We start from the raw sequence: 12,028 nt of genomic DNA on the forward strand, positions 1-12,028 counted from the left end.
GTGGTTGGCATGGCGGTCCTGGCTTGTCCCCAGCAGCACCCAAGCCTTTGCCCCCCCCAGGCATGTTAACAGCCTGTGGAGTCCCTCCCCAGCCCTGAGGTGGTGATGGGGACTAGACAGCTGGCTGTGTGTGGTCAAAGGGGCTGATGTCTCTGCGTCTGCAATCGAGGGTCAGCGGCATGAATCTGGGAAGACCCTGCGTCCTGTTGTCGGGTGGGCCGGTGGGTGGACAGCTGTCAGGGTGGATGGGGTCTGGGCTGGCATCTGGGCCAGGTGATCTCCGCGAGAGATGTTAATAGCCCATCCCTTACCAGGTGGCTTCGTAGCTCACAGGGGTGCTTGGGACAGCCTTGCTGCCCCCTTGCCTCCTCCTTCCAAACCTGCTGTTGCTGGGTGGTCCCCCGGCCTGTGTTCTGGGTCCCGTTCCTGCCTCTCCTCCCTTCCCCCAGCCCTCTGCCCTGAGGGTTTGCCCTGGGCATCCTGGTGGCTGAGCTGACTCCCAGCCTCGTGGGGAGGCAGGACCAGGGGTATGGGATGGCTGGGCATGGGGGTGGGGATGGGATTTTTTCATGTTTTCCTGACGTGACTGGAAAGCAGGGTCAGTGTGGTGAGGGTGGGTGAATTTCACCCTGCGCAAGTGGTCTGCACAGATTGGGCTCCCTTGGCCTGAGGTCAGAAACTGGGGACACGTGACCAGGGGGTTCCACGGGGTTCCCGACTGTCGTATGGGGGAGGTGGCTGCTCACCTGCAGCATATGCTGCGGGCAGACATCGCTTGTGAGAAGTTCCTGGGTGATCAGGCGAAGTGGACTGGAAGGATCCCAGATGCTGACTTGGCAAGTTCAGGAGTCTGTTTCCCCACTGTGTAGGGGAGGGGGCTCCCCGGACCCCGACCCTGGGGTGGGCTGTGCCCTGGCTGTGTTTGTGAGAGCTCCGTTTGAGCCTGCAGCATCTTGGAAGCTGAAGGAATTGCTCCAGGACAGGCTGGCAAAGCCACCACCACCCCCCCACCCGCCCCACCTTTCTACAGGTCCTGAAGGTCCTGACAATGGCTCAGGCCCACAGTGAGGGCGGCGGTGGGTCCTGCGAGGCTGGCCTCTGTGTGTCGTGCCTTGGTGTCAGGTGCTCTATGGCTGGAAGGCTTTGGCCACAGGCTGTGCTCTTTCCGCAGGGTGGGCGAGGGCACAGAGCGGCTGGGATCTCACCTGGCTGTGGGGTGGGACTCTTCAGACCCAAACCTTCCATGCTGGGTCTGGGGCCAGTCGGGGTTGTGCGCTGGGGATGGAGTCTGCTGGAGGCTAATGTCCCCCTTCCTCTTCTGTCCTTCCAGATCCCTCATCCACCTACATCAGGCAACTGGAGAGCAAAGTGAGGCTGCTGGAGGGTGACAAGCTCCTCGCACAGGTAGGCCGGCTTCGGGTGGCGCTGCCTTGAGGACCGCGACCCAGCACCCATCCCTCCAGCTCACCCAGGGCACCCTTCCCCTTGGGACCCATGCCCTCCCCCCACCTGCTCCCACTGCCACCCGTCACCTCCTGGAAAGTGGGGTCAGGGACCTAACCCTGGCTCCCACGCCTCTGGGCTTCCCTCTGCCCAGCCCTCCACGCTGACTGCCCGGTATGCGAGCTCCTCAGGGCTGGCCCAGGGCCTGAGAGGGTGGACAACACCCAGCTGGTGAAGAAATGGGCTGCTTCACTCCTCTGGCAGACGGCAGATCCAGGCAGGAGATGGGGCAGACTCACACGGAAGCCTCCCCGCCTCTGCCGTGCTGGACTCACTGGCCGGTACCTCCCTGGGCTGGGGCCCCCTCCTCCCTCCTGGGCCCAGCCTCACCCACAGACAGATGAGGCTGCTACCTCTGTGCAGAGCTGGGCAGCAGGGGCACAGTGTGGGAGGGGTCGGCTGCAGGGGGGAGGTGGGGTTGGGTGAGGGGCTGTGCCTCTTGAGTGTGGCTGGAGCCAGGACAAGGGCTTTCCCTGCTGCAGGTGGCGCAGGCGTGGGGGCTGCCGAGAGGAGGCTATGGGCAGTCACGCTTGGGTGTTGGGGGCCAGCTGGCTTGGCAACCCCTCAAGCCGCTCACTCCCCCAGCCTCTGAGCCCTCGTGCACATCCCTGGCTTCATCCCAGTCTCCCTGTCCCTGCTTTTCCCACTGGGCCGTGAGCGGTCAGCCTGGGATACCCAAAGCGTCTCTCTGGGAACCAACCACAGGGATGGCTCAGCTGCCTGGCCCTGTTGCTAGGTGACCAGCCAGGCTTGGTGCCGACTGCCCGGCTCAGGAATTCCACAGCACCCTCTCTGCCCACTGGGTGGCTGCTTGGAGGCTCATGGTCCCAGCGGGGAGCACAGCTCCCACTGAGGTCATCCCCATGTCTCACCCGTGTGGGCCGTGGGGTAGGTTCCCAGGGCCTGGTGGGACTTAGCAGAGTACCTGTTCCCCATTTGGCCTCTTGTGAACTCTCCTCCACACCCCGCCCCCCACTCCCCAGCACCATACAGGCGCAAGTGCATAGCCAGGCTCTGAATGGCAAGGCTGGCTTTTGTAATTTCATGCCTTGCTGTCAGGTGCCCTATGGTGAAGGGCTTTGGCCACAGGCCGTGCTGGCTTCCTAGGGCTGGTGAGGGCAGGAGGGGCTGGGGTCTCACCTGTCTGTGGAGCGGGGCTCCCTAGACGTAAGCCTTCCATTGCAGACCTGGGGGGGGCCATTGTGGTTGCTAAGGAGGGTGTGTGGGAGCTGTAGGCAGAGGTGACACCAGGAGAAGGTCATGGCTCAGGGACCTTTGCTTTGGAGAAGGTCCCCATGCAGTGTGTAGGAGAGGCAGTCCTGCCTCTGGGTGGTGACAGGGGGCTACTGCTCTGCAGAGCAAGGGCCGGGACCATGCTCTGGTGGCTGAAGCTCCGGCCCCCGGGTCAGTGACCTCATGCGTCTAACCTGATCTGGAGTTTCTTTGTCTCATTGTTCCTGTGGAGAAGTGGGTTGGAAGTTCCAGCTCTGAATTTGGGGTGCTGTTTGCAGTGTTCTTTCTTTCTTTTTTTTTTTTGAGACGGAATTTTGCCCTTGTTGCTCAGGCTGGAGTACAATGGCGTGATCTCAGCTCACCACAACCTCTGTCTCCCGGGTTCAACTGATTCTCCTGCCTCAGCCTCCTGAGTAGCTGGGATTACAGACATGAGCCACCACGTCTGGCTAATTTTGTATTTTTAGTAGAGACAGGGTTTCACCATGTTGGTCAGGCTGGTCTCGAACTCCCGACGTCAGGTGATCCTCCCACCTCAGCCTCCCAAAGTGCTGGGATTACACGTGTGAGCCACTGCTCCTGGCCCTGCAGTGTTATTTCTGTGAGAAGCGTGTTCCGCAGTCCAACCAGAGAGCAGCTTATGGTCCTGTCTCTACAAGGACAGGAGTGTCCCTGACCCCTTGGCCTCTGCAGGCCACAGTGTCCCACTGGAAAAATACACCCCAGTTCCTGAACGTGGACTTGCAGAAAACCTGTGCCCAAGCGGGCTGTGGAGGAGCAGCCCTTCTTCCTGCCTTCTTTCCTGGGGTGCCCCCGGTCTCACAGGGGGCCCTCCACCATAACCTGTGTCCACCTGCCCTGCACCCACCTGTGCACAGGTGGAGGTGGATGGGAGCTTCAGCCTTGAGCCCCAAGGATGGACGGGCTGGCTCTGCCCAGGGCCCTCTCCCTCCCCAGGCCTGCTCCCACCTGCTCCCTGTGGGTAGCAGCAGGGCTCTGTTCACATACTCATCCGTGGGCCAGGCCTGCAGGGCACCGACATGAGATCCTGATGGTTGGGGAGGTGTTGGCCCTTGCCTGGACACAGGCCTGCTGGCTGCAGGCAGTTGGACTGGAATTTAGGGACAGAAACCCGCTGTTGCCTGCTTGTTGTTACATACAACCAGGGCGCGGAATTCAGAGATCATCCAGTGCAGAAAGGGTTCAAAGTGTTTCGTTTCTTTAGCAGAAATTTGCTTTCTCACCAAATGATGCCCGGTCAAGCCATGCTGCTGGAGTGGTGGCTGAAGGGGCTTGTATCTCTGTGTGGTGTCGCAGGAGGGCACCCATGGCCCATCCCTAGCTGCTTTCTCAGCATGGACTCTGCAGCAGGCAGAGGTCTTGCCCTGGGGCACCCAGCAAGTGTTGTCAGGGCCATACCCAGAACTCTGAAACGAGGCAGCCGTATGCTGCTGGGGCCTTGGCCCCTGGTGCCCTGTCCCCATGCTGCAGTGGAGGCCCCTGAACCTCATAACAAAGGCTCCAGGAGCTGGTGGCATCCCCAGAGCCCATGGCATCAGCAGAACTAGAGGAGCCACGGCTAGGTGTGGTGGCTCACACCTGTAACCCCAGCACTTTGGGAGGTTGAGGTGGGCGGATCACTTGAGGTCAGGAATTTGAGAGCAGCCTGGGCAACACAGCAAAACCCCGTCTCTACTAAAAATACAGAAGTTAGCCTTGCATGGTGGCACATGCCTGTAATCCCAGCTACTTGGGAGGCTGAGGCAGGAGAATCGCTTGAACCCGGGAGGCGGAGGTTGCAGTGAGCTGAGAGATTGCCCCACTGCACCCCAGCCTGGGAAACAGAGTGAGACTCCACCTCAAAAAAAAAAAAAAAAAAAAAGCAGAGGAGCTGGGATCATGGGCAGGGTCCTGCTGGCCATGGAGGAGGGCACTGCTGTTCTGAGCCATGCGGGAGAGAGAGAGACAGAGAGACGGGGTGAGGGAGGGGCCCTTGGCTCTCGGCAGCAGTGGGTCCCAAGCCTGCCTTTGGATTCCTGGGGCAGCTTCAATGGCACCAGCTTTATGGGGATCCTTAAGCCACTTTCTCTCCCAGACCTGTGTTTGCTCATCTGAAAAGTGGGCACTCATTCACTCAGTGTGTAACTGACCACCTACTATGTATGTGGCCCTGGGGATGCAGGGCTGGCCAGGCAGAGGCCTGCCCTCAGGGGGCTGGCAGGCCAGTCTCACCCCTGTTCCTGCCTGACCACCACCTTGCCCAGCCCACAGGACCCACATGCACAGAGAGGCCCCTGGAGGACAGGGGAGGCGAAGAGAGCTCGTGGCAGGGCACTGCCTGCGAGGAAAGTGGTGGCCCCGTTCTCAGGGAGGTACCAGGAAGATGGGGTTTACTTGGTCTCCGTCCTCCTGGCCTCCTGTCTGCAGCCCTCCCTGACCACCCACAGGTGGCCTGGTGCTTGCTCTGAGTTCTCTCAGTCCCTGGGCTGCCCACCTTTGCTGATAGGGTGTCATGACTCACCCTTGTGGATCCTGGCCCCCACCCCTGTGGGACTGTCATCTTCTCCAGGACAGGGCTGCAGGGTCTGCATGGCCACATCTGTGTCTCCCGTGCTCAGCATGGTTGAACTGGGTGGATGTGCCTTGGGGAGTCTGTGACTGATCCCTTTCCAGTCTCCACAGCCAAGAGGGGAGGCTGTTCTTGCTCAGAATAAGGAAGGCCCACTTAACCGAGGGAGGGCTTCAGCAGGTAGTGAGGGCACCATCTTTGGAGATAATCAAGAGATGGCTGGGTGACTGTGTTTGAGAATCTTGAAGAAAGAGATCACAGCCTTGAATGAGATGCTGTCGTAAGCCTCATGGACTCTGGCTCATGAGATTCTGTGATTCTGGCATTTAAATCTTGTCAGGGAAATCAAGTTATACAGAAACCCCCACCTCTGCGCAAAGCAGGGACTCTTCCTGTTGGTGAAAAGCAGGAGAGAGGCAAGCTCTTCTCTGGAATATCATAAGGTGACGTGGCTTTGGGGTTTGGGTGGGAGGGTAGGATTCCTACTCCCCACGGTCCCACCCACCCCCACCCATGGCCTCTATTTAACTCCAAAATAGGTTTAATTAAAAATGTGCCAGCATGTTCACAGACTCAATTACTGTATTGCTGTTCGTATTTTCTTTCTCATGTTGGCTTTAAAATTTCATCAACACAGCTGCTTCCTCCGCGATGATTCATCTCAAGACTCAGTGCGCGTTATTATTTTTCCTGTGGATTCTCTGTGCCCAGCCAGGCTGGGCTGGGGGCGGCTGTAATTGACGCTGGGGCCTCTGGTTAACTCCCCTGCTGGGCTGATAAATGAAGCCTCCATTGTGCGCCAAAAAAGCCAGCTTTACAAAAGAGCAGGGAGCTGTCCTGATATTCTCTCTCCCTAGACCAGAGGGCCAGCTTGGGGAGCGAGGCTGGGGTCTGGGCTGGTGACTGAAGGGTCCCCAGCCCGCCCTCCTCCTCCTCCCTCTTCCCGCACGCTGTGCCCACCTCTCCCCTGGCCTGCCACGTACCAAAGGGCTGCTGAAAGAGACCCAGAATTCACACTAGGCACAGATGGGGAAACTGAGGTCTGGATGAAGGTGGATTTCCTGACATGGATGTTGTATTCGTCTGGTAGTGCTGCCATAACAGAGTTGCACAGACTGGGGGACTTAAACTACAGAAATTTATTTCCTCACAGTCCTGGAGGTCGGAAGTCTGAGATCAAGGCATCAGCAGGGCTGGCTCCTTCTGAGGCCTCTCTCCTCAGCTTGTAGACAGGCTCTTCTCCCTGTAAACTCCGACAGCCGCCACCCCAGCGCTCACCTGCTGTGTGGCTTCAGGTGAGATCCACTCTCTCCCAGAGCCCCGGTGTCCTCACCTGGGAGGTGATGCCCAGCGCCGTGTGAGTGGCTCCTGGGAAGCACCCCAGGCGGTCCCGAGGGCCTGGCATCTTTTGAGGTCTGGCTCACCATGTGCCCTCTGCTGCCCCTTGGGCCTGGCCCATCCCTGAGGAACCGCTGCTCTTTGTCCTTTGAGTTCTGAGCCTTTCAAGGAGGGGAAGAGGGGATCGATCTGCCGCTGTCTGAATCCATGGCCAACGCTTCAGTTCTGTGTCCCGAGGAGGGTGAGCTGTCCTGAGCCCGGGTTCCTCCGGAGATGCTGGCCTCGCGGTGGCCCACATGGGCATCTCTGTCGGTCAGCGTTTCCATGCCTTGGTAGCAGGCTCCAAGCCCTTCCCTGCCCTGCGGGTTTGGCGTCTCGGGTTGGCCGCCTTGCCTCATCACCTCTGTCACAGGCAGTGTAGTCTCTGGGTCTCTGGAGGACTTTTAACGCTTCCTTAGTTGAACCTCAGAGTCAAGTTTGGCCTCTCCCTTGCCCAGGGAGGAAACGCCCTCTTTCCAGCCTTCCAGCCGATGAACAGATGGTCAGTCTTGCAATGTGGGCAGAATGGAGACAGGAAATTCCACCTCCGTGCCCTAGCACCAGCAGTGTAAGGAGTGTCCACCGTGAGCCAGATCCAGATGCTGGGGGAGAGTCACCAGGGCTGACAGGCCAAGTGCAGGATGCCAGTGCCAGAAGGCCTGGTTCAAGTCTCGCTGGTGCCACCTGCCAGCAGCGTGGCACTGAATAGGTCGTTTAACCTCTCTGCACCTCAGTTTCCCCCTCTGCAAAATGGGGACACTAATGGTGTCTGACACATACATTGTTCAGAGGATGAAAAGGCAAATTGTGGAAGGGACTGGGAGTCGGGTGGTCGGCGGGAAGCGTGGCAGGTTGACCACCGTGATCTTTCCTGTCCATTGTGGGCCAGCCATAGCCGCCGCCAGCCTCCGCCTGATGCCAGTTTATGTGCAGAGGCCCGGAAAGTTGAGGAGCTGCTCTGGCTTACTCAGCCAAGGTAGGATTTGGGTTTTGCAGATCTGCACCCCTCAGCTGGGTGCAGTGGCTCACACCTATAATCCTGGCACTTTGGGAGGCCAAGGCTGGCAGTTCACCTGAGATCAGGAGTTTGAGACCAGCCTGGCCAACATGGTGAAGCCTCGTCTGTACTAAAAAATACAAAAATTAGCCAGGCATGGTGGCCAGCACCTGTAATCCCAGCTACTTGGGAGGCCAAGGCAGGAGAATTGCTTGAAACCTGGAGGCAGAGGTTGCAGTGAGCGGAGATTGCAGCACTGCACTCCAGCCTGGGTGACGGAGTGAAACTTCATCTCAAAAACAAAACAAAACAAACCAAAACAAAAAACAAAAGAAACAAAACACACACACACACACACACACACACACACACAACTGCACACCTCAAAGCCTCCCACAGGCCTGTCCCTCACTTACCTCACTAGAACAAGTAATGGGCCTGCAGAGGGACCTGGGAAGGGAGGGATGGTCATCGTGGTGGACAAGACCTGGTCTGCGTGTTACCTCATCAGTCACAGGCCGCATGGCCCTGAATGGCGCATACACCTGAGTTTGAAAAATGGGATTTCGGGTGTGAAATGACATGGGGACCAAGGGAGGAGGAGTGCCAGCCATGGGGAAGTGACATCAGCCACACATGGCCGCACCCTTCATCTTTACCGCCTGATCTGAGTGCAGATTGGGGGGATGTCTCTGGACCCCCCAGCTGAAGCGGCAGCCCCTTTGTTCTTTTTTTATTTTCCTTTTTTTCCCCTATCAACTTTTATTTTAAGTTCCTGGGTACATGTGCAGGACATGCAGGTTTGTTACATGAGTACACGTGTGCCATGGTGGTTTGCCGCACAGATCAACCCACGGCCTAGGTATTCAGCTCAGCGTGCGTTAGGTCTTCTTCCTGATGCTCTCCCTCCCCCTGTCCCCTTAACACGCCCTGGTGTGTGTTATTCCCCTTACAAATGAGTTCTCTCAAAGAAGAAAAAGAAAGTAAATCCAGCTGGTATGACTGTGTAGCTCTTGTGGGCGACCTTGCAGGTCATCTTCGCCTTGAGGCTAGAACAGGGGGCCAGTTAGGGTGTGCATCCCCCACCTGGCCTCTCTGAGCTGCTGGGATCTTGGGGTGCCTCTAGGCCAGGGCACCCCATCCCAGGGCTTCTCAAAGGGTTGCTTTTCCCTGGGAGGGTAGCAGGGCACTTGGGGTGGCTCCACCCTGGTGTGAGTTTTGGGGTGGGCTATGGGGGGTGGTGGGCGCTCCTAGGGACCCAGTGCCGGGAACATGGCAGGTGCTCAGTGAGTCCTTGTGAATCCAGAGTTTCTGAAGACGTGGAGCTCCTGGAGTCGCCTTGGTGAGCCCCAACCCTGGCCTTCGGTGTGGGAAAACCACTCCGGCTCAGCTGAGGTCCTGGTGGCTTTGGGCTAATAATGTCCAGGGAAGGCACTGGGCAGAGTGATGGGCATGGTTGGCATTTACTGGATGACACTGTTCTCCTTCCTTCTAGCTGCCCCGCCCCTATGGCCGCCCGCGAAGCTGGCTTCAGGTAGAGCTGCCTGGTGGGAGGCGTGTTTGCAGTGGTGTTTGTGGGGGTCGGGAGGCTGCTTTGCGTGCTGTGCGCTGCTGTGTGCTCTGTCCCCCACTCCCCAGCACCTTCCCATTCTTTCCTGGGAGCACTTCCTTCCCAGGCTGCGCAGGCCCTACCTTTGGAGTCTTCTTGGGATCTGCCCTCTCCTCGAGCTGGCATTACTGGCAAAACTTCCAGCTTTGCAAAATAATAGCAAGACAGTCATGCAGCGACCACCCCCAAGGGCTCTCCATGGCTCGAGCCCTTCTCACGCACCTTGCTCAGGTGCCCGGGATCCTCCCGCCTCTGGAGGGCGGCAGGGCTGGTGCTAATCCCCACTTTGAAGTGAGACACCTGCAGTGCATGGAGGGAGGAGAGGCTTGGAAGTCTACATGAGTTAGTGGAGATAAGGCTGGGGCGCACATGCCCACCCAGCTGTGGCTCCCGGTGGGAAGCTGCCTAGGTCCTTGAGGGAGGTCTCCAGGGCTGCTGAGCTGGGTGGGCACTGGGCTGAGGGTTCTGCGTGGGTTGCACAGTTCTGAGGGTCAGCATGAGTCACCATGCCAGGCACCCTGGGCTGCAGCCAGATCCCTGCTGGACAGGGCCTGGGACTGGGGAGCTGCTGGGTGAACTCAGCTCCCACCTGTGCCCAGCCTCAAGACCCGTGGAGTCAGGCCCTTTAGGCACCGGCCACTCTCCTGCCAGCTCTCAGCCTCCACGTGGTCTCATCTCTGTCCCCTTCTCCCCGTCCTGAGACTGCCCGCCCCAGAACACCTGCCCCACATTACCCTCCGGGGGTCTTCCACCCCATGCCCAAGCCGACATTAAAAAGTGTCTGTAGACACTACGAGTTGTCCTCTGGGGGCATCACCCCTCTTTGAGAACCACTGACCAACTGTGTGCCAGCCCTGGGCTTGGGCTGGGAGGTGAACCACACCTGTCCAGCCACGCAGACAGACGATAAACCAACAACGTCATTACACAGTGCCGAGTCTCCCTCCCCTTCCAGAGCAGCCCACAGGCACGACCGACGGACATGTGGACACAGACCTCCTGCTTGCCCTCGTGGGAACAACTCTGCTGCGGTTCCCGTGGGGTCAAGTTGAGGCCTGTCTTCTGTGGAGGCCGCTGCGCTGCACAGCCCCGACCCCTGCCCTGTCCTGCGTCCTCCCTGCTTTCTCTGCGCTCTCCCTCTGAGGATCCCCCGAGACGGATGACAGCTGAATCTCGGTGGGCTTTAGTTTGGAGCAGGACAGTGGAGCCCAGGCTAGTCTGTGGCGCTAGCTGCCCCTGGAGCTGCTGGGGCCCCTGGTGGGAGAATGGTCTCCCCAAGTCACGCATTTGAGCCTCTGCTTGCAGGTGGGTCCCCCAGCCCAGCCAGCTGAGAGTGCACTGTCTTCCAACACTTCCTGGGTGGAGGTGTCAGCCTGACAGGCCGCTGAGGCCCTGGGTTTATTACTCGGCACCCAGACCATTGATTACGCATCACTGACCAACCCTGGGAGCTCCCACAGTGCTTCCTCTTCCTGGAGGGAGGTCGCCAGGTCTTGGGGACGGGGTGGTCACTGGGCCCTGGCCTTGCCCCCTGGGTCTCACCTCTGGCCTCCGTAGCCCCTGGGATGATGGCTTATCTGTGGGAGTGGGATTGGCGGGCAATGTGAACTGGAAGGAGCCCTCTCCAGCTCCCTGTCCTCCAGCCCGGCCCCCATCCCAGCCTGGGGACTGCACAGTGACCACAGGGTCTGGAGACCATCTCAGCACACGCTCAGGGCAGAGGCATTGTTCGTGCCTGCAGGAGCTGCACGGGGCCTGGGCTCATGTGGCTTTTTCCCGCCCAGGTTCCCATTGCTCTGAGGGTGGATGTAGGCCCCTCCCTGCAGACGGCACCTTCAAGCTCTTCAGCTGCGGTGAAACTGGCCTCTTGTGACAGATCCCCTGGAGCCCCCACAGGCCGGAAGCAGGAGGGCACCTGACCCAGGAGAGTCTGGGCTGGGGGAGGCCTGTGTTGGGGTCCTCTCCCTGAGCCCCACAGTGTCTCATAAGTCAGACAGTCATTGGCATGACCTAAATTTGGGACAGAGAGGGGGATGTGGCTGTGTTGCTGTCCACTGTGGTCCTGGACCCTGGCCACACCTGGCTGTCCAGCTGAGCCGAGCTGTGCTGTGCCACACGGTGCCAAGGGCCCATGCTCTCCTGTCAGGCATCCTGGAGGGTGCTGAGGAGGAAGGAGCCTCGCAGGCGCCCACTCATCCCTGCACCGAGCACTAAGACACTGGTCCAGAGTCACGCCAGGTGGCCCCTCCACGGGGACTCCTTCCCAGGGCATTCCGTATGAATCAGCCTGGGGCTCCGAGTCTGGTGGTCCAAGTGGTCACCTGTGGGCAGGCTGCCCAGGTGGGGACACAGGGCACCCCCGCTTCAGCACCTGCCTCCACCCCCACCCCCCGCCCTCACTCCCCTTTAGTTGTTGCGTCCCTGATGGGGCACAGCGCTGTGCCTGGCACACAGGAGGTGCTCTGTTTGTGCCTCTTGGACACATAACCGATGCAGCAGAAGGCACATTTGAGGGCCCAGAAGCTCTCTGGGAGCAGGAAGCAGGGTGACAGCACCTCCCCTGAGCACAGCCCAGAAAGGCGCTTCCTGCCCGCAGCCACCCCACCCATCCTTCCCAAACAAGCAGCCTCAGGTGGGCAGGCTGGGGTGGGCGGGCTCTTTGTCTCCATGTCTCATCCTCTTTCTGTTCAGCACCCCCTCTGACAATGCTCCCTAGGGGTCACCCCAGGGTGGCCCCACA

At 59.3% G+C, this 12,028-nt stretch overlaps 1 protein-coding gene across 5 annotated transcripts in view; it reads left to right on the forward strand.

Moving 5' to 3' along the window:
- The window catches only part of CCDC85C (coiled-coil domain containing 85C), a 91,941-nt gene that overhangs the window by 66,620 nt on the left and 13,293 nt on the right, over positions 1–12,028 (forward strand). For 2 of the 5 annotated variants that reach the window (XM_063643925.1, XM_063643927.1), the window contains exons 2-3: positions 1,331–1,404; positions 9,175–9,213. In XM_063643925.1, the coding sequence (XP_063499995.1) occupies positions 1,331–1,404; positions 9,175–9,213 (113 nt within the window). Of the gene's footprint in view, positions 1–1,330; positions 1,405–9,174; positions 9,214–10,243; positions 10,987–12,028 lie in introns of those variants that run through there. The other 3 variants (XM_055288227.2, XM_063643928.1, XM_063643926.1) reach the window with 2 other exon arrangements.

The sequence above is a fragment of the Symphalangus syndactylus genome, chromosome 8 (genome assembly GCF_028878055.3).
Source record: "Symphalangus syndactylus isolate Jambi chromosome 8, NHGRI_mSymSyn1-v2.1_pri, whole genome shotgun sequence".
NCBI lineage: Eukaryota > Metazoa > Chordata > Mammalia > Primates > Hylobatidae > Symphalangus > Symphalangus syndactylus.